Source organism: Aulonocara stuartgranti (assembly GCF_965226115.1).
Source record: "Aulonocara stuartgranti genome assembly, chromosome: 6".
Taxonomy (NCBI): domain Eukaryota; kingdom Metazoa; phylum Chordata; class Actinopteri; order Cichliformes; family Cichlidae; genus Aulonocara; species Aulonocara stuartgranti.
In genome coordinates, this window is record NC_138944.1 from 33,316,861 (window position 1) to 33,336,142 (window position 19,282).

General features: G+C 39.6%; 3 protein-coding genes across 3 annotated transcripts; all 3 read right to left on the reverse strand.

The window, feature by feature from the left end:
• Nucleotides 1–908: 908 nt before the first annotated feature.
• atf4a (activating transcription factor 4a) lies at nucleotides 909–5,735 on the reverse strand. The gene is made up of 4 exons (XM_082536338.1): nucleotides 5,564–5,735; nucleotides 4,134–4,295; nucleotides 3,570–3,878; nucleotides 909–2,617 (listed from the first exon to the last, which is right to left on the reverse strand). The coding sequence occupies exons 2-4, from the start codon at nucleotides 4,180–4,182 to the stop codon at nucleotides 1,656–1,658; spliced, it is 1,320 nt and encodes a 439-aa protein (XP_082392464.1). The 5' UTR covers nucleotides 4,183–4,295; nucleotides 5,564–5,735; the 3' UTR covers nucleotides 909–1,655.
• A 1,430-nt stretch (nucleotides 5,736–7,165) lies between these two features.
• LOC309707731 (apolipoprotein L6-like) lies at nucleotides 7,166–11,436 on the reverse strand. The gene is made up of 9 exons (XM_082535219.1): nucleotides 11,370–11,436; nucleotides 10,672–10,797; nucleotides 10,460–10,552; nucleotides 10,095–10,187; nucleotides 9,964–10,003; nucleotides 9,818–9,869; nucleotides 8,543–8,672; nucleotides 8,280–8,468; nucleotides 7,166–7,931 (listed from the first exon to the last, which is right to left on the reverse strand). Exons 1-9 carry the CDS (start codon nucleotides 11,376–11,378, stop codon nucleotides 7,509–7,511), a joined length of 1,155 nt encoding a protein of 384 aa, XP_082391345.1. The 5' UTR covers nucleotides 11,379–11,436; the 3' UTR covers nucleotides 7,166–7,508.
• A 1,655-nt stretch (nucleotides 11,437–13,091) lies between these two features.
• Nucleotides 13,092–17,791, reverse strand: LOC309707732 (apolipoprotein L6-like). Its single transcript, XM_082535220.1, has 9 exons — nucleotides 17,708–17,791; nucleotides 16,469–16,570; nucleotides 16,257–16,349; nucleotides 15,892–15,984; nucleotides 15,761–15,800; nucleotides 15,615–15,666; nucleotides 14,131–14,260; nucleotides 13,868–14,056; nucleotides 13,092–13,547 (listed from the first exon to the last, which is right to left on the reverse strand). The coding sequence occupies exons 1-9, from the start codon at nucleotides 17,714–17,716 to the stop codon at nucleotides 13,125–13,127; spliced, it is 1,131 nt and encodes a 376-aa protein (XP_082391346.1). The 5' UTR covers nucleotides 17,717–17,791; the 3' UTR covers nucleotides 13,092–13,124.
• Between the last annotated feature and the right edge of the window lie 1,491 nt (nucleotides 17,792–19,282).

Sequence of the window (19,282 nt, forward strand, 5' to 3'; positions counted from 1 at the left end):
ACTACTTAAATTTTACATTTATTCCCACGGTGTGTGTGAGAATGGGTGGATGACTGGATATGTAAAGCGCTTTGGGGTCCTTAGGGACTAGTAAGGCGCTATATAAATACAGGCCATTTATGCATGCTCCCTTTCTTTTGCAGCTGAGGCTGTGTTACTTTTTTTCCGCAAAATTTGCATGTTATCGGCATATGCTGCCATCAGAATTTCGGCCTCAAGCACTGTAAAATACATTGACCGCGCCTTCTTTCCCTCCGTCTCCATGGTGACTCGCTTAATCTGTGCTCCACTAATCAGGGCTTTATGTATCCTCGTGCGCACGCTTAATTTGGGGTTACAGCAACTCTGCGTTGATTGAACTAATTGTTAACAGCCTTTCTGAAACCGAATATTCCGAGTTGGACAGTTCGGGGTTACTCAACCCCGTGTATCATTTTTAGAGTTTTCTAAACCGGCTTCCTGAAATAGGGCCCTGGTCTGTGACAAGGCAATACAAACCAGGTAAGGTACAAATGTAACCGGAAAGGAAAATTTCTAAATATATATTTGTGCACAACTTTTCCCAATACAAGGCACCATTTTTATTAATAACAACATTCACTTTCATAACCTTGAGTTATAAGTTCAAGTCCTAGTCTCTGGCTTAGTAATCGATCCTTACACGACTAATTTTTCATCTTCTCATTGCCTTCTGCAAATGACTGATATATTTATGTTTATAAAAATGCTGAAAGGATCTGTGTTAAGATTTTATTTTTGTCACTGAAACTGGTTCATCTTAAAAATCTCGTTTTTATCTACCCAATGTGTGTTTTACAGTCTGTCGTATCAATTTTCCAGAAAAGCCTGACAGACTTAACTATCAAATGTACTCTAAATAAAATAAAAAAAAAGACACAGATCATCACTGGAGTACTGATAGATATTTAATAGAAAAAAAGACCAGCAAAGCATTTTTTACAAGCCAAACACCAGTGCTAGGAGACAGAGCTACCAAAGATGTGATAAGATTTTATCCAGCATTAAATAATAATTAAAAAAAAAAAGAAAAAAAAGGGGAAAAATACCCACAATCTGCAAGCAAATGAGAAAATATATACATAAGAGTCGAGTGTAATATCACGGATTCATAAGTAGGCTGAGGCCCCTTACTGGAAGTCAAGATGTTAAGAAGAAGGTCAAAATAGGGTTGCATGGGGTTAGAAGGTAGTAGGAACGGGGTAGAAGTGGTGTTTAATTTTTCTGACTAAATGTATTTAAGCCCATTCGACGTCTGGTGATGAAGTGGTGCTGGAGCAAGGGGATCTCAGTCAATGAGTTACAGGTCTACAACAATACCAGGAGCTACGGTGACTCGTGCTTTGCATGCCTAGTCTACAAAGACAAACTTACACCCTGTTTTTTGTACCAGGAATAAGACAGGGGACTGAGAGACAAGCATGTACAGATGCTTCACCTCACAAACTCCCAGCCCCCTAATCTACACTACTATAACTTCTATACGAGTTTGACTTTTTATCTGGCTATTCATTCTTTTCCACCAAGTGGCAGGTTTCACGCGCAGCTCTTTTACAATTTTCTTCAATTACTAGTTTGGATTCCCTTTAAGCATGTGATCACTGAAGCAGGAACACCACTCTCTCACTACTTTCTTTTTAAGCCACTGAGTTGGTCTTTACACGGCGGTGCTTTCGAACCTCTTCCATCAGGTCCTTGAGGTACTGGATCTCTCGGCTGATGGACTCTGCTTTTTCCGCCAGCTCGTGGTTCTTCTTCTCCAGCTCTTCGCACTCTTTGTGCAGCTCCTCCTGTTCAACCCTTTTCTTCTGCCGATAACGTGTGGCTGCTGTCTTGTTCTGTTCCATTTTCTTGAGCTTCTTCTCCACCCCTCTGGGAGCACCAGACACTGATTTGACCTTTGAGGTCTTGGGAGAGGTGGAAGCTTCAGATTTGGAGTAGGGTTTGGTCCTAGAGGAACCAGCTGCAGGGGGCGGGGTAGGAAGAGGAGAAGGAAGGCGCACCGGAGAACCAATGGCTGACTCAAAGCCAGAGTCACTGTCGCATTCGCTTGGTGGAGAGGTTTTAACAGCTTGATCGGGGAGAGATACGAGGGAGGGCTCTTCTTTGTTTGAGAGAACCACCACAAAGTGACCAGAGGTGGGGATGGAGAGAACAATGGGGGTCGACTGAACGCTTCCACTGGGGTCTGGGATGATTGTGAGGGATGTGGTCTGCTTGTCAGCATCTAGGACATCTACTTCGCTTCCCAGCTCCAATGTGTAGACTGGAGATGGGGGAGATGGAGGTTCAGATTTAACCTCATGAGCAGGAGCAACATCCATCTTCTTGGCCTCAGCTGCCACAGGGAGAGGGAGCTCCAGAGGGGGACTGGGAATGTCGGGCAGAGGCAAACTCAGCTCAAGGCTGCTGTGTGGGACGGGGATGTTTGTGTTAAAGGGATCTAGATCCAAATCCATGGAGGAGTCCAGGGAAGCCAGGAGATCTTCAGGGGAGCTGGGAGACTCATCAGAGGAGCAGGATCCAATGAAAGACTCCAGGTCAAATTCACTCAGGTCGATTTTCTCTGACATCCAGTCCATGCCGGCAAAAGCATCATCTGCTGACAAATATTATTCATTAATACTCGCAATAAACAGTTCAGAGATTTGGATCATTAATCTTACAGTGAATCATTTCCATGCCATACTCCATAAAGCTACTTATTTGTTAAATACCAGGGTTGTGAATTGTACTGGATCAATTTTTACAACCTATAAAAAAGCCGTATGACAATCTCAACACTGTGTGGGTTATAGTCACGTTACTGCATATGACAGAAAAAAAACAATGGGCGGATGTAAATTACTGATGTGGTTACACGGTGAAAGCTGCTGTTTAAAATATTGACCCAAGATACAATATCCCAAAATATTATGAGAGCTGCTGGCTGCAAGCATCAACAAAACATACAGTGTTTATTTTTTATACATCAAATTTTCTTGAAATGTTGTGATCCAACCGTATTCAATACATGACCTCAGGCGTAAATTTGATCTCTCCCTCGTCTCAAATACTCAAGTGAGACTAAATCCATAAAACAAGGACTTTTACACCTTTAACTGATGTCAGGAAGAACAAAGGGCTAAATGTGTCATTTCACAATGACGTCTAACAAAACCAGATTGAGCCGGTCATTACAGCACAACTGTGAGCCACACCCACCACTCACAAACCAATAAATGTTTGTTGCCCTACAAACATCGAGGTTTCTCATCCACGGTCTTAACGTCAGGTCTCAGCCTGCAAGCAAACCTCAAATACTTAACTGCCAGCGGGCCTCTCTTCTGAAATACTCACAGCACAAGAAATACTCCCAACTTCACAGTCTAATAAGAGTGGAAGATGTAGTTTGGTCCTAAACATACTCCAATTAGTAATCTCCCATCATTTCTTTTATTTGGTTTCTAATCAGCTCAACAAGTAGTCAAATTATTTCCTTTTGAAAAATAATTTTTAAAATTTAGGACTTGCCCCCTGCTCATTAAACATGTATTTTAAAGCACGCTCACCTTTGCCATCATCTGCTCCAACATGGGCGTCGAGCAGGTCGCCGGCACCCAGCCAAGAGAGGGACAGCGAGTCCGCTCCGGCCTTGGTTCCCAGGAACGAGGAACAATGGGTGGGAGAGGGAGATGGGGAGGACAAAGACAGCGGGGAGAAAGACATAGTCTGATAAGGGGACGAGGAGGATGGATAAGTAGACAAAGAAAGGGAGGGCGAAGCTGGCGCCTTCCCCTCTAGGGAGGAGGGAGAAAGAGCTTCTTCTTCATCTTGGTCCAGAAGGGGCCCCATGGGGTCAGCCATCAGAAAGGAGGGCCCTGAGAACAAAAGATCAGCGTGTCAATTTCTAATTTTGGGCATCCAATACATACAATCTGTCATTCATCCAATAACTCACTAAAACATCTAACCCATCTACAGATAATTCCATGCTGACCATATGGAACTGTACTTCATTGGCTTTAGAATTGTTGGGAATGGTATTATTATTACCAAATGTTATGCAAACAAAGCAGCACATTCAGCAGTGTTTGTACTAGTGCTCTGGCAATATGTATCATCACAACACACACCTAAGTACAGGGCCTCCACGTCCTCCAGGGCTAGCTGGGAGAGGGTCATGGCTGCTGCTGGTCAGTGGTAGCCGTGAAAAGGTGTACAAGAACAAAGGTGAGTCGAGAGGTCCAGGTATGCTGTCGGCGGCAGCAAAGCTGAAGGTGGTTGCCGGGAGAGACCTGGTTGGAGGGGAGAAAACAGAAATCATGTTAATGGGAGAAAAATAAGGAATATAAGCAAATGTAAGTCTTGATTCTCATGGAAACTAAAATGAAGTGACACATTTTATTGCAGGAAGTTGTGAAACGATATATTCAAACTTTATGAAAATTCAATGTTCGGCAGGGCCAAGTTTATTTGTAAATGCAAAGTTTCCCCAGAGCAGGTGTACTTCCTGAAACAAGCATATTGTTGACTGACAACATTGTGCAGACAATGTAGGCTTCTTTGGTGGTATGTACTAGGGCATAGGTGTCAAACTCTGGGCCGCGGGCTAAATTTGGCCCGCAGCCTAATTACATTTGGCCCGTGAAGCCATACCAAATTATTATTAGAGCTGGCCTACTGGTATTATACAGCTAATATATATATTGTTTAGTATTAAGCTTTGCTTGTTCCATATTCAGTTTTTCAGCAAAACTTGTTTGAGTCCATAAGAAGAGATTCATTCTTAAATCTGGAGGAAGATTTTTTTTCCAATAAATATTAATGTTAGCCCGCGACCTTGTTCCAGTTTTGAATTTGGCCCACTGTGAATTTGAGTTTGACACCCCTGTACTAGGGTCATTAGAGGAGTTGACATCCCCGTTATGGGGGGGGGGTTGTATCTAATTTTGGCTAATCCGTTCCCCTTAAGCGTCAAAGCTGTATTGGTGGGAAACTCCGCCCTACACCGGGGGATAACTTTGCCTAATTTGGTCATGCATTGGCTGGTAACTCCACCCACGCCTATGAGTCACGGCGGAGATGTGGGAGGGCAAACCGCCATTTTCACAACAGAGCCATCTGCGCGAGGCGGGGAACGAGCACAGCGCGCGCCATTTTGGACGCCACGTTGCCAATATGAAACGTATACAAAACACTAAAAATGTTTATAGTATCACACTGACAACAGTGTCGCAGCCATGGAAAAAAATTACAACTTCAAATGAGACGTCTGAAATGTTTCCCGTGCCCAAACGACGGCTCGTTAGCATGATTCACAACACAACCTAAGGGGCCGGCTCGGTCTACTTCAGCTGGTATACTGTAATTTGATACCTTAGCTCCAAACAAGGAACTAGGAATCAACACACTTAAAAGTTTTATTTTTTTTACAAAAACAAATAGCCTTGATCAACAAGTTTAATAGCCAGTAACACATTCTAGTTGACAGGTTAGTTACTACAGGAAGTGGGTATATTTTTTTTCTCTTTAGAAGACTGCAAACATAAAAAAAATTACTTACGCCATTTTGCCAGAAAAAGCCAGTGCACTTAGCCGTTGCACTGCCGGTTTGTTGCCGCTGCAAGATTAGCTGCCGCACGCCTCTACACTGCCATTTTGGCCCGCTAAAGCTACTATGCGCAAAGTGTGTTTACTTTAGGAGCTGTAGGAACGAAGAGCAGGTAGAGCCGTCGCGTGGGGATTATATAGGAACGAAGTACTACTGCGTATATCACTCCGCACCAAGCGCGAGGGCGTTTGTTCACTGTGAAACCAGCAGCGCGAGTGGGAGGTCTTCACAACAGTATTTATAACGTCAACAAAAGCGTGGCCACTCGACTATGCTGGTTAAGTTAAACAAACGAGCCTTTTTTGTGAGTGCGATCCCTCCGCCTGACTCATGTTTATAACTGGTTGGATGAATCATAGCTTTTACAACGGACAAAGTAGATCCACAGGCTGCTGTGACGTAAAATATAGGTCAAATCCAGGATGTAAACATTGAGTATTGAGTATTTTATGGGCCTTTAGCTGTTTTACTGTTTGTAAAAAAAACCCATCCAAATCGCATTTTTGCAATAATATTCATTGTACTGGAGCGAAGATGTCTATTGTTTTAACTGGCCGACAGTTAATTTAGATCACAACGTGTCCCATTTTATATTTTATTCACATACAGACGGACATGATTCACTGCTTATGTCTAACACATGTAGGGTCACACCCTTGTCATTTTGAGCAGCCTCTGGTCAAACAAGCCTGGTAACTATTATTTGGACTGAACAAGACTGTGCAGACTGCAGAGCGAGGAGTCTCACTTCATACATTTCATCATAATTATTTTTTTCACCCTACATGAAGGTTTCATGTGGTTGGGATGGTTTTGTAAAGGGAAGATATTATTTTAGATGGGGAAGTCATTTAATGACTGTCAAAGTAGTCAGCGAGGTAAATAAAAGGCTGATTGTCACTCAAGTGCACTGTTCCTTTTTTCAAACCGAAGATAAAGATGGTGTTGAAGCCAAATATTAGAGCAGCCCCCTAAAACCCAAAATTGGCATCTGAATGAAATCTTCAGCATTGTTTGTAGATACACTTGTTAGAGCCAGTCATAGTGTAATAAGCAAGTAATGACAATAAAGCAAACATAGATTAAAAAAAACAAAAACAAAACTCCATCCAAAGTTGAAATAGGGGTGGAAACATCAAACTTGTTCTGCAGACAGTACTGAAAGATTCAAGCTGCAGGACAGTGACTCTGAAAGTACACCTGGGTCTGGTTTGTGCTTCTCCAAAACCAGTGTCTCTTGCTATGTTTTTTGTAGTCGTTTTAATCTCACTGAGATATAGTTTGACTACATTTCTGTAATTGTAATACGGTCTGTATGACCCACAGTCCGGTCTGGTACCTGAGTAGGTTTATGGAGAACATTCAAAATGTTTCATTTTAAGCTTTCAGTTAACAACCACTCACATTTGTGTGTAAATTGTTTTTAAATGTTATACGTAAAAATATACCACATATAAAGTCAAGCTAGGAATGTCAAAAGTTTACGTATTTTCAAAATGTGTACTCAGCATCAGCTGAAATGTTTTAAAAGAAGGACTACACCGCCCCCTGGTGGATGGCGTCAGTCTTTATTTATTAGTCTTATTTTAAAAATGTCATTGGATTCAGTTTAACTCGTAGCTTAAGCTGTTAGATTATCTTGAAAGAAAAAACAGCTAAAGTAAGGGAGGTTAACACAATCTCAGTTTTATACAGCATTAATAACCACATGCTATTTAAAAGAAACTGCTTGAAGTTACAATTCCTAAAGTTGCACCAAAAGCTTTGTTCTGTTTTCAAACCTGTTGCCAAAGAAGTAATATATATACACCGATCAATAAACGTTTGTAAAAACTGAAAATTAACATTAAAAGACAACCCCAAAACAAAAGATATTCAAGTGGAGAAAAATACCCTCCTAACAATACTTTTCAAACAGTTCTTTGATTTTGATGAACTCATCCAGTCCTTTCTGGAGATCCATCATCAAGGAGCAGAGTTTCTTTGCCAACTTTGACTCAAAGCCCTTCTTCACCTTGGTTCCATCTTTTCCTTTGGTGAAGTACATATCCATGCCGAGGGCGAAGCCTTCTATCATCCCAGACGCCTTAGAGTTTGCCTCCAAGGCCGTGGCACATGCACCTCCTTGACCACAGAACTCCAGCACCTTGGAGGCCCTCTCTGACTTCACCTTTGTGTTCTCAAGCGTGAACACACCATGCTGCCTCAGCTGCTCTATGCCCTCAATAACATAAAACAATTTCTCCTGAATGCACTTACTGAGGGACTCGTAGTTGGTAAAGATCTTCTCAATTTTCTTCTGGTCCTGGTTGCATTTCACCTGGAAAAACATGCTTCACAATCAGTTCAATACCAGAAATTCAGATTACTAGTGTGGGTAGTTTCCAGTTAGTACCCTTTATTTATTGTGATAACATAAAAACAGGGCTTTTGATCTTGAGAGACTTTATATTGTAAAAGAAGACATTCAGCATTTTAGATTGAAGTCCTGGACCTCCAACGGTCCCCTATGACAGCAAACACTTAGACAGTGGGGAGAAGTGTTCTCGGCCAAGACACTGAAGCCCAAAAACTCAGATGCATCACTGGAGTGTGAAAGTGATAAAGAAAAGCTGTGATTGTTTTTAACAGCAGAATTTAATCAAGCCAGTGCCTTAAAGACCGTCACCTTATTTGCGATGGCTGCTGATGCACCAGTAACACCGCCGGCTGCAGCCACGCCGACCCCGACAGCAGTTAGTGCCAGCGAGGCTCCCAGTGTGAACGGGGACAGGATCACCCCAGCAGCTGCTGCCACACCTCCTGCTACAGTTGTAGCGCCTCCTGTGATGCCAGCGATTTTTGTCCCCTTTGAAACCTGAAAAAGAAAATGATTAAAAAGGGAACCTATGGACACAGATGTACATATATCCATAAATATATCCACACCACCTTATCCAAGTTGTCAGCGATGGAGCCAAGCTCGTCTATTTTTTCTTTCAGCCCGCCTTGACACCCAGATGTCGTCGAGATGTAAGAATTGAAAGCTTTATGAAGATGTTTGGCTTTAACTTCTATGACCCTAGAATGTGTTATAAAAACTTTATTAATTCACCTTTAATATCAACAAAACCAATTGCATTTTAAACACACTTATTCATGATAACAGACTGTAATAACTTTGGTGATTCTCTGACTTTTCCTAAAGCAGGAAAAGCACTGCATTTATCACGGATAACTGGAAAACTGCACTTTAATTTACAGTGTAAGTCTTCATTTGCTTCACGAGCTGCTTCTTTTGTTCATGGCAGATTATTTGGTGAAGCACGTGTGTCATGACTGCCTGCTGTAAGTATATCTTTTCTTAAGCACTTAGTTTTACGTGTTTCATACTATTAAGAGTTGTTTTGTATTAAAAGTCTGCTTTTGTTTTGGTTCTTTTCTCTACAGAAGTATTTGGACCAGATGGAAAGCAGCAGTCAGGACACTATTTGACAATGTCTAAAAAAAATCAGTGTGAATCTGCGTGTCGTTAATCATTTGAAGCAGGAGGCATGTAATGAAAGTACAGGAAAGACTCCTCCAAACAGCTCAAATCGACAACTAACCTCAGATGTGTTTAGCCGCACTATTCTGATGAATCTCATTTAGTAAAAATAAATACTTAAAAAAAAAACAACTCTGAACATCTAATGTTTGGTTGCTAAGGAAAATAAAATGTTCTTTGTCCATGTTTATGGAACTTATTCCTGTTTAGCTTGTTTAACTTACTTTTAGAAAGTGAAACTAGTGCTTAACAATAATGTATTCATATGTAACTAGATTAGAGGTATGAGAGTTGCGAGCACAGCCTTTTTTCTTAAAGACATTCTTTATGAAAAAAGGCTATGTGAATGGCTGGGAACTAAAGTTAGGCCTGAACTTAAACACATGCAATCAGCCAATCAGCTGTATGGTATAAAAGAAGTGCTGTAGCCAAAGGAGTGCACGAGTAGGTTCATGACAGTACTGTCAGTCTGTCCACCCTTTGTTAAAGACTGAAGTACAACGATGTCTGAAGAGAGGAAGATGCTCACATTTGTGTGGTGTGTCTGCTTATCATGGAATTGAATTAAGCTGCATTGAAGTGAAGATGAAATTAATCCAAAGACAAACTTAGTGCCAACAAACAATCATTTTAACTATAACTACTGTTCCCACATGTAAAAGCATGGAGGAAAAACTTACACTTTTTCTGGCACTCCTCTAAGTTGGAGCTCACTGGACAGAGTTTTCCAGGCTAGAAGCAAATGACACTACAGTTCAGCAACAACAGGATACCACAAAAAACAACATCCAATTGAAATCTTTTCAAGCTGGATATTTTTACTCACGTGTTGACTCTTTGTAGGAGTTTGACAGACTCTCAGCATCCTAATTAAAGAAAGATGATTTAAAGTGACTACAACATGACAAAACAATCACTTGATATCAATTTAATGCTGTGTTTATTTTAAGTAATTACCAGGGCTTCATTTTCATCATCAAGCTGCAGTCGATGGGGTTTAGGAGGCAGCGGAGGGGGTTCATCTTTATCCTTAAAACACTGATCCAGCATCTTAAAAAAAGAGAAACAATCCATGTTCATTAGATCAACCTTGAACATGGTAATCCTGTTTGAACTGTGCACATACTTCATATGTTATCTCACATGACAGAGAGTTTGATCAGACACACCAGTTTCAGATTCTTTGGATGCACATGTCTGACCTTTGTACTGCTGCAATTCAACTGCTTTCAGATAAACTACATTTCTGTGACACATTAAAAGCATTCATTGTGTGAGTAGATGTGGACAGAAAAAAAACATTAGATATAGACCAGCGGTACCTTTATTTTTTCCACAAAAACTTCATTTCCTGTTGAACTCTTTCTAACAGTCCACTTCTTTGGTGCCACTGGTGGTGGACTCGAGCAGATGTCCTGAGTTTATAATAGAGAAAAAAATCACCAAATAATTAAAAATGAATAGAATGCAACCATATATGTTTATATATAGCCACTGCTTAAACTTCTGAGAGTGTAGGCGACTGAACCCAAACCTCTCCAGATTTCGTGGGAGACAGGGGAGCACTTTTTTCTGGCTCATCAGTCTTAGAACTCATTTGAAGGAAGATTTGTTTTCTTGGCAGGGGAGTCGGACGTGGCGAGGGAGTCGGAAGCTTTGGCTGGAGAAAAGAGGGAGCATAATTGAAGGTGCTGCCACAATGTGACAAAGATAGTTATGTAACACAGAATAAGTTTATCAAAGTAGAACTGTGGTCTACAATTTCAATGGCCCCCTCCCTGAACCTACTTTTAGAGACCATGAGGCATGTTCATGATACAACATTGAGTCAAATCTAGTGATCTATACATTTTTACAGTGAAATTTGCCTCAAGATTTCTAAGGAACTACAAATCTGAACACATTATATTTCAATTCAGAGTCAGCTTACAGAGCTGAAATTCCAGACAACCAAACTGTTAATCTACCTGGTCAAGCCCGCCAAACAAGGCTGCTTACATCTCTGCAGCTAACACGCCCATTGTGGACTGATTTCACTTTTGCTTTGTGTGCAAATCTAATCTAATTCAAATTTTTTAATGATTCTGGCAACAAAACCTTTGCAGTTCTTTTGAAATATGTTGGAACAAATTCCAGATAGGTAGGATATTTTGACCAAAACAATATGCATGGCAGTTTGAGTAAAGGTTGTTGTCGTCTGAACTTAAATAAAATTCTATTTAAATTTCTTACCTGTGGCATTGTGTAACAGTGCCTGCTGTCTCTGTGTAACTACAGGATGCTGCACTTTGGCTGGTTGATCCACTAAATGAATGCTCATCACACAAACCAAACAGATTGCATGACTGTGACTGAAACGTCACGGCATGGTATCCATTCACCTTTTTTCATTCATTCTGTTGTTGGACTGGAAAATGTTGTTTTTAGGATAACAACACCTGCCACTTGTCGCAAGAAATATTAAAGGAAATCATTTAAAGGAACACTTTAGGAATACTGTGATGAATAAATAACAATTTTCTTTCACCACCTTTTAAAGACTTAGACATGAAATTGTTTTTTACTTTTATCAAAACCTTACTGACTTTGCAAAGGTTTCTGCAAAAAATGCAGGAATAATGCAGAGTAAAAAGGATCCAGACAGAAAAATTACATGTGATGGATTTATGTGAAAAATTGCTGAAATGGAGAAAAGCAAAATAATACTCGTGAAAACATACAGATCAGAAAACAGACAAAGAAAATATATACAACCTGAGAGCATAGCACCAACTACTGTAAGTCACACTACATACATTCAGCAGCCACTTTATTAGGTATACCTGTTCAGCTGCTCAATAATGCAAATACCAAATTAACCAATCATGAGTCAGTAATTCAAATCATTCAGGCATATAGACATGTCCAAGACAGCCTCATGAAGTTCAAACAGAGCATCAAGAAGTAAGGTATAATAGGCATGGTTTTTGGTCTGAGTGTGTCAAAAACTACTGGTCCAAAAAAAGAGAAATATCCAGAGAGCAGCAGTTCTCAGGGTGAAAATGCCTTGTTGATGTCAGAGACCAGAGAAGAATCACCAGAGCTGATAGGAAAGCAACAGTAACACAAATAACCAGCGATTATAAACAAACCATGCAGAAGAGCACAACAAATCTTACCTTGAAGCAGTTCGGCTACAGCAGCAGAAGACCACACTTGAAGCCACACATTAATTTAGACCCAAACCCTAATTTTTTTTTTTTAGGTCATTCAAATTTTTTTTCACAACCCAAGGTGTCCACACCTTATGATAGTGTGAAAATGTAAAAAGGTTTATAGCATAAATAGGTTGAATGATAGGCAGAACTATTTGAATAAACACTGAGAAAAAGTTTGACTGCATTTCTGTAATTGTCATATGGTTTGTATGACACACAGTCAGGTCTGGGGCCTGAGTAGGTTTATGGAGAAGTAACATTTAAAATGTTTCATTTTAAGCTTACGGTTAACAACCACTCATGACATATAAAGTCAAGCTAGGAATGACAAAAGTCTATGTATTTTAAAACTGTACTCAGTATCAGGTGAAATAAAAAACAGAAAAAAGAATTACACTGCCCCCTGGTGGATAGTGTCGGTCTTTAAGTAGTTTATTTAGAAGTCATTTTTAAAAATGTCATGGCATTCTGTTTAACACCTAGCTTAAGGTGTGAATCGACAAAATCTGATTAGATTAGTTGTAGAAATAATCTTAACAGGAAAAATTGGCTAAAGTAAGGGAGGTTAACACAATCTCAGTTTTATACAGCATTAATAACCACATGCCATTTAAAAGAAACTGCTTGAAGTTACAATTCCTAAAGTTGCACTAAAAGTTTTGTTCTGTTTTCAAACCTGTTGCCAAAGAGGTAATATCTATATTGATCAATAAACTTTAATAACAGCTGAAAATTAACATTAAAAGACAACCCCAAAACAAAAGATATTCAAGTGGAGAAAAATACCCTCCTAACAATACTTTTCAAACAGTTCTTTGATTTTGATGGACTCATCCAGTCGTTCCTGGAGATCCATCGCCAAGGAGCGGAGTTTCTTTGCCAACTTTGACTCAAAGCCCTTCTTCACCTTGGTTCCATCTTTTCCTTTGGTGAAGTACATATCCATGCCGAGGGCGAAGCCTTCTATCATCCCAGATGGCTTGGAGTTTGCCTCCAAGACCTTGGCACATGGCCCTCCTAGACCAAAGAACTCCAACAACTTGGAGGCCCTCTCTGACTTCACCTTGGTCCTCTCGAGCATGATGACACCATGCTGCCTCAGCTGCTCTATGCCCTCAATGACATAAGCAAGTTTCTCCTGAATGCACTTACTGAGGGACTCGTAGTCGGTAAAGACCTTTTCAATTTTCTTCTGGTCCTGGTTGCAGTTCACCTGGAAAAACATGCTTCACAATCAGTTCAATACCAGAAATTCAGATAACTAGTGTGGGTAGTTTCCAGTTAGTACCCTTTTTAAAAATTGTGATAACATGAAAACAGAGCTTTTGATCTTGAGAGACTTTATATTGTAAAAGAAGACATTCAGCATTTTAGATTGAAGTCCTGGAACTCCAAATTAACAAAAAAACAAAAACAAAAGTGAGTCAGAATAGATTTGAAAAATGTATTTTCTCTTAAAAATTTAGGAAAACCTATCAACCTACAAAAACCATGAACAAAGATGTTTTAACCCAGTGCCTTAAAGACCATCACCTTATTTGCGATGGCTGCTGATGCACCAGTAACACCGCCGGCTGCAGCCACGCCGACCCCGACAGCAGTTAGTGCCAGCGAGGCTCCCAGCGTGAACGGGGACAGGATCACCCCAGCAGCTGCTGCCACACCTCCTGCTACAGTTGTAGCGCCTCCTGTGATGCCAGCGATTTTTGTCCCCTTTGAAACCTGAAAAAGAAAATGATTAAAAAGGGAACCTATGGACACAGATGTACATATATCCATAAATATATCCACACCACCTTATCCAAGTTGTCAGCGATGGAGCCAAGCTCGTCTATTTTTTCTTTCAGCCCGCCTTGACACCCAGATGTCGTCGAGATGTAAGAATTGAAAGCTTTATGAAGATGTTCGGCTTTAACTTCTATGACCCTAGAATGTGTTATAAAAACTTTATTAATTCACCTTTAATATCAACAAAACCAATTGCATTTTAAACACACTTATTCATGATAACAGACTGTAATAACTTTGGTGATTCTCTGACTTTTCCTAAATTAGGAAAAGCACTGCATTTATCACGGATAACTGGAAAACTGCACTTTAATTTACAGTGTAAGTCTTCATTTGCTTCACGAGCTGCTTCTTTAATTTAGTTTGTGGTAGATTATTTGGTGAAACACGTGTGTCATGACTGCCTGCTGTGAGTATATCTTTTCTTAAGCACTTAGTTTTATGTGTTTCAAACTATTAAGAGTTGTTTTGTATTAAAAGTCTGCTTTTGTTTCGGTTCTTTTCTCTACAGAAGTATTTGGACCAGATGGAAAGCAGCACTCAGGACACTATTTATTTATTTATTTTTACTCAGGACACTATTTGAAATCAGTGTGAATCTGCGTGTCGTTAATCATTTGAAGCAGGAGACATGTAATGAAAGTACAGGAAAGACTCCTCCAAACAGCTCAAATCAACAACTAACCTCAGATGTCTTTAGCCACATCATTCTAATGAATCTCATTTAGTAAAAATAAAAACACACACACAAAAAACTGTTTCATTTGCCTTAGTCACCAATGTCAAATAAAATAAAATGTTCTTTTGTGCCCTTCCATGTTTATGGAACTTATTCCTGTTTAACTTGTTTAATTAATTTAAGAAAGTGAAACTAATGCATAACAAAAAGGCATTCATATTTAATTATTATCATGAGAGATATGGGAGTTGCCAGCCCTGCCCTAGTTGTGTATGTTCATGAACAAAAAGGTCAGAGAGAACGAGCCCCTTCCGGCATCTCTGCATGCCTTCACTTTCACTTGTATTGTTCTTTTTCTTTCTTTCTTCCAAATGTTTTGTGAAATTTTGTGGTCTTGAAAACTGCTTTCCTCCTCAGCTTTGGGCAGCGAGAGCCAGTGTAGCATACAAAGATGTTCTTTAAGCAAAAAGGCTATGTGAATGGCTGGGAACTAAAGTTAGGCCTGAACTTAAACACATGCAATCAGCCAATCAGCTGTATGGTATAAAAGAAGTGCTGTAGCCAAAGGAGTGCACGAGTAGGTTCATGACAGTACTGTCAGTCTGTCCACCCTTTGTTAAAGACTGAAGTACAACGATGTCTGAAGAGAGGAAGATGCTCACATTTGTGTGGTGTGTCTGCTTATCATGGAATTGAATTAAGCTGCATTGAATTGAAGATGAAATTAATCCAAAGACAAACTTAGTGCCAACAAACAATCATTTTAACTATAACTACTGTTCCCACATGTAAAAGCATGGAGGAAAAACTTACACTTTTTCTGGTACTCTACCAAGTTGGAGCTCACTGGACAGAGTTTTCCAGGCTAGAAGCAAATGACACTACAGTTCAGCAACAACAGGATACCACAAAAAACAACATCCTATTGAAATCTTTTCAAGCTGGATTTTTTTACTCACGTGTTGACTCTTCAAAGAAGTTTGACAGACTCTCAGCATCCTAATTAAAGAAAGATGATTTAAAGTGACTACAACATGACAAAACAATCACTTGATATCAATTTAATGCTGTGTTTATTTTAAGTAATTACCAGGGCTTCATTTTCATCATCAAGCTGCAGTCGATGGGGTTTAGGAGGCAGTAGAGGGAGTTCACCTTTATCCTTAAAACACTGATCCAGCATCTTAGAAAAAGAGAAACAATCCATGTTCATTAGATCAACCTTGAACATGGTAATCCTGTTTGAACTGTGCACATACTTCATATGTTATCTCACATGACAGAGAGTTTGATCAGACACACCAGTTTCAGATTCTTTGGATGCACATGTCTGACCTTTGTACTGCTGCAATTCAACTGCTTTCAGATAAACTACATTTCTGTGACACATTAAAAGCATTCATTGTGTGAGTAGATGTGGACAGAAAAAAAACATTAGATATAGACCAGCGGTACCTTTATTTTTTCCACAAAAACTCCATTTCCTTCTGGACTCTTTTTAACAGTCCACTTCTTTGGTGACACTGGTGGTGGACTCGAGCAGATGTCCTGAGTTTAAAACAGAGAAAAAAATCACGAAATAATTAAAAACTATTAGAATTAAACCATATATGTTTATATATAGCCACTGCTTAAACTTCTGAGAGTGTAGGCGACTGAACCCAAACCTCTTCAGATTTCGTGGGAGACAGGGGAGCACTTTTTTCTGGCTCATCAAGACTGATTGGAAGTGAGATTTGTTTCCTTGGCAGGGGAAGGGGATGCTTTGGCTGTAGAAAAGAAGGAACATAATTGAAGGTGGTGCCACTATGTTACAAAAAGAGTTATGTAAGTTTATCAAAAAATGCATCTGCAGTTTCACTGCCCCCCCCCCCCCCCCCCCCCTCTATTCTTAGAGACCATAAGTGCATGTTCACATTACAATGTTGAGTCAAATCTTGTGATCTATAAATTTTTACAGTGGAATTTGTCTCAAGATCTCAGGTCCGCTAAACAAGGCTGATGACATCTCTGCAGCTGACACACCGATTGTTGACTGGTTTCACTTTTGCTCCGAGTAAAATTTGATAATGGCTGTTTATCAGTTTATCTATCAGTGGCATTGTTCCAAAGTCAGCCTTTGACTAAGAAAGTAACAAAACTGAAGACATACTAAAGATGCATTCAAACATACAAGCATTTCTAAGGGAATATAATGTTGGCAATGATGGTACCCATACAGTAAATATGGGAAGCAGTTGTATGCAATAGGAATTCCAATGATTTGTTCTGACTACATTATTACTTAATAACTCCTTTATTATTGACTCCAATCATCTTCAGCGTAATCAAGTGCACGATGCTTGTATATATGAATATATGTATGTCAATGTAACGTAAATGTAACATCTAAATAAAGTTTCAGAAGAAATCACCAAAAAAAGACATGAAAAACAAGCACAAACAAGCAACATATTTAAGACATTTACATGCTCACACTGTAATGACCCCTCCCTACGTATGCTTGGTATTAAGCAGTGAAGACGATGTTTTTCTTGACTATGTGACTCAAGGTGAGTTGCATAAAGTTTGCAGTTTACAAAGCAAGCACAAAAACTGACATTTGAAAAGCCTTGCAGCAACATGGTGATATAGAAAATACTAGAAAGCCGTTCTAAAGATAACAGTTTACTGTGAGGTTTGCGGAGACTGAGAGCTGGACAGAGCCTCATTCTTCAGCACAAAATGACCAAATTAACTGCCAAAACTTGATTTTTAAAAAAATATTTTATAATTCTGCCAAATAATATTTTGGAACAAATTCCAGATAGGTAGGCTATTTTGACTAAAACAATATGAATGGCATTTTGAGTAAAAGTTGTTCTGAGTCATCTGAACTTCATTAAAATTCCATTTGAATTTCTTACCTGTGGCATTGTGTAACGTTGTCTCTTGTCTCTGTGTCACTACAGGATGCTGCACTTTGGCTGGCTGCTCCACTAAATGAATGCTCATCCCACAATCCAAACAGGTTAGGCATGACGGTGACTGAAACGTCACGTCATGGTATTCATTCTCCGTTTTTCATTCATTTCTGTTGTTGGACTGGAAAATGTTTTTAGCATAACAACACCTGCCACTCGTCACAAGAAATATTAAAAGAATACTTAGATTCTTTTTTTCTTTTTCTAATGAAATTGAACGCATAAATGTTATTCTGTGAACAGAAAGACAACTTCCGCTTTTGCTTAAGTTTTTCTAAACTGGGATATACACTAGGGGGAATCTCATTAGTAACTGCTTATACAGAGGTCTCTATGTGTGCCTTTTCAAGTATGTTAAGCAGGATAACTGTCTTTTATGTTACTGTAATACAGTTGCACCAGTAAGACAAAATTTCATATTTGCAACACAGTTTGTTTTGTTGTTTTTTAGTGACTTTGGTGGAAATCTCAGAGCTGGAACATTCTTCTCATCACTCTTTCCCACTAATGATCATTGTTTTGAGAAAGCGGCTACAGATGTGAGAATTGCACCAAAGCAACTGAGAAAAACTGCAAACCTTTTCTCAGGTATGAGAATGAAGAGTGCTAATGTCATGCCAGGATCCGCTGTAATTCACGCCCTGGCTTTACAGGTTGTCTCAATCAATTAGGCACGATGTTCACAGCAGGATTGTTATTCTCACTGCACTTCATGTAGTTCTCAAAATAGTTTTATGACACAGACTCACCTGTACTAAAGACAGGACAATAATCAAAACGTTTTTCACATTTGTCAAATGTGCCAGTCAGTCAGTCAGTCAATCACTTCAACTCTGTGATTGATGAGTAACAATCTTTCACCACCTTTTTAAGACTTGGACATTAAATTGTTTTTTACTTTACCTTTACAAAATCTTACTGATTTTGCAAAGATTTCTGCAAAACTCTGTAAAAAGGATCCAGACAGAAAAATTACATGTGACGGATTTATGTGGAAAATTGCTGAAATGGAGAAAAGCAAAATAATACTCATGAAAACATACAGATCAGAAACAAGACAAAGAAAATATATACAACCTGACAGCATAGCACCAACTACTGTATGGTCCAGCAAAGTCATATTACATACATTCAGCAGCCACTTTATTAGGTATACCTGTTCAACTGCTCAATAATGCAAATATCAAATTAACCAATTGTGAGTCCGCAATACAAAGCATTTAGGCATGTAGACATGTTCAAGACAGCCTCATGAAATCAAACAAAGCTTCAAGAAGACCAAGAATACCAGTCAGACAAAAAACCATGCCCATTATGATTCCCTTAGGCCCCCTCCTCGATTCAGAGATGGTCTTTCCCTTTTCACGTAAATGGCCTCTTTGACTCTGCACTCAAACCAGCGCTCCTCCCTGTCCAGCATGTCTTCATCATGCCTGTAGGCATAAATAAACTGCCTGATGAGTTAGCTCTTCTGTGTTGTCCCATCCACTTAGCCAGATAGCCTAACGGTGCATCTTT

Excerpts from the sequence above, each read along its gene's own strand:
- atf4a (XM_082536338.1), bottom strand. The coding sequence starts at position 4,182 with ATGACCCTCTCCCAGCTAGCCCTGGAGGACGTGGAGGCCCTGTACTTA. Across the intron at positions 3,879-4,133 it reads CGTGGAGGCCCTGTACTTAG|GGCCCTCCTTTCTGATGGCT; the intron begins GTGTGTGTTGTG and ends TTTTGTTCTCAG. Across the intron at positions 2,618-3,569 it reads TGGAGCAGATGATGGCAAAG|ATGATGCTTTTGCCGGCATG; the intron begins GTGAGCGTGCTT and ends ATTTGTCAGCAG.
- LOC309707732 (XM_082535220.1), bottom strand. Across the intron at positions 16,350-16,468 it reads CTCCCACGAAATCTGAAGAG|GACATCTGCTCGAGTCCACC; the intron begins GTTTGGGTTCAG and ends TTTTAAACTCAG. Across the intron at positions 14,057-14,130 it reads TCGCTGACAACTTGGATAAG|GTTTCAAAGGGGACAAAAAT; the intron begins GTGGTGTGGATA and ends TTTCTTTTTCAG.
- LOC309707731 (XM_082535219.1), bottom strand. Across the intron at positions 8,673-9,817 it reads AGAGGAGTGCCAGAAAAAGT|GGTCATAGAAGTTAAAGCCA; the intron begins GTAAGTTTTTCC and ends AACACATTCTAG. Across the intron at positions 8,469-8,542 it reads TCGCTGACAACTTGGATAAG|GTTTCAAAGGGGACAAAAAT; the intron begins GTGGTGTGGATA and ends TTTCTTTTTCAG.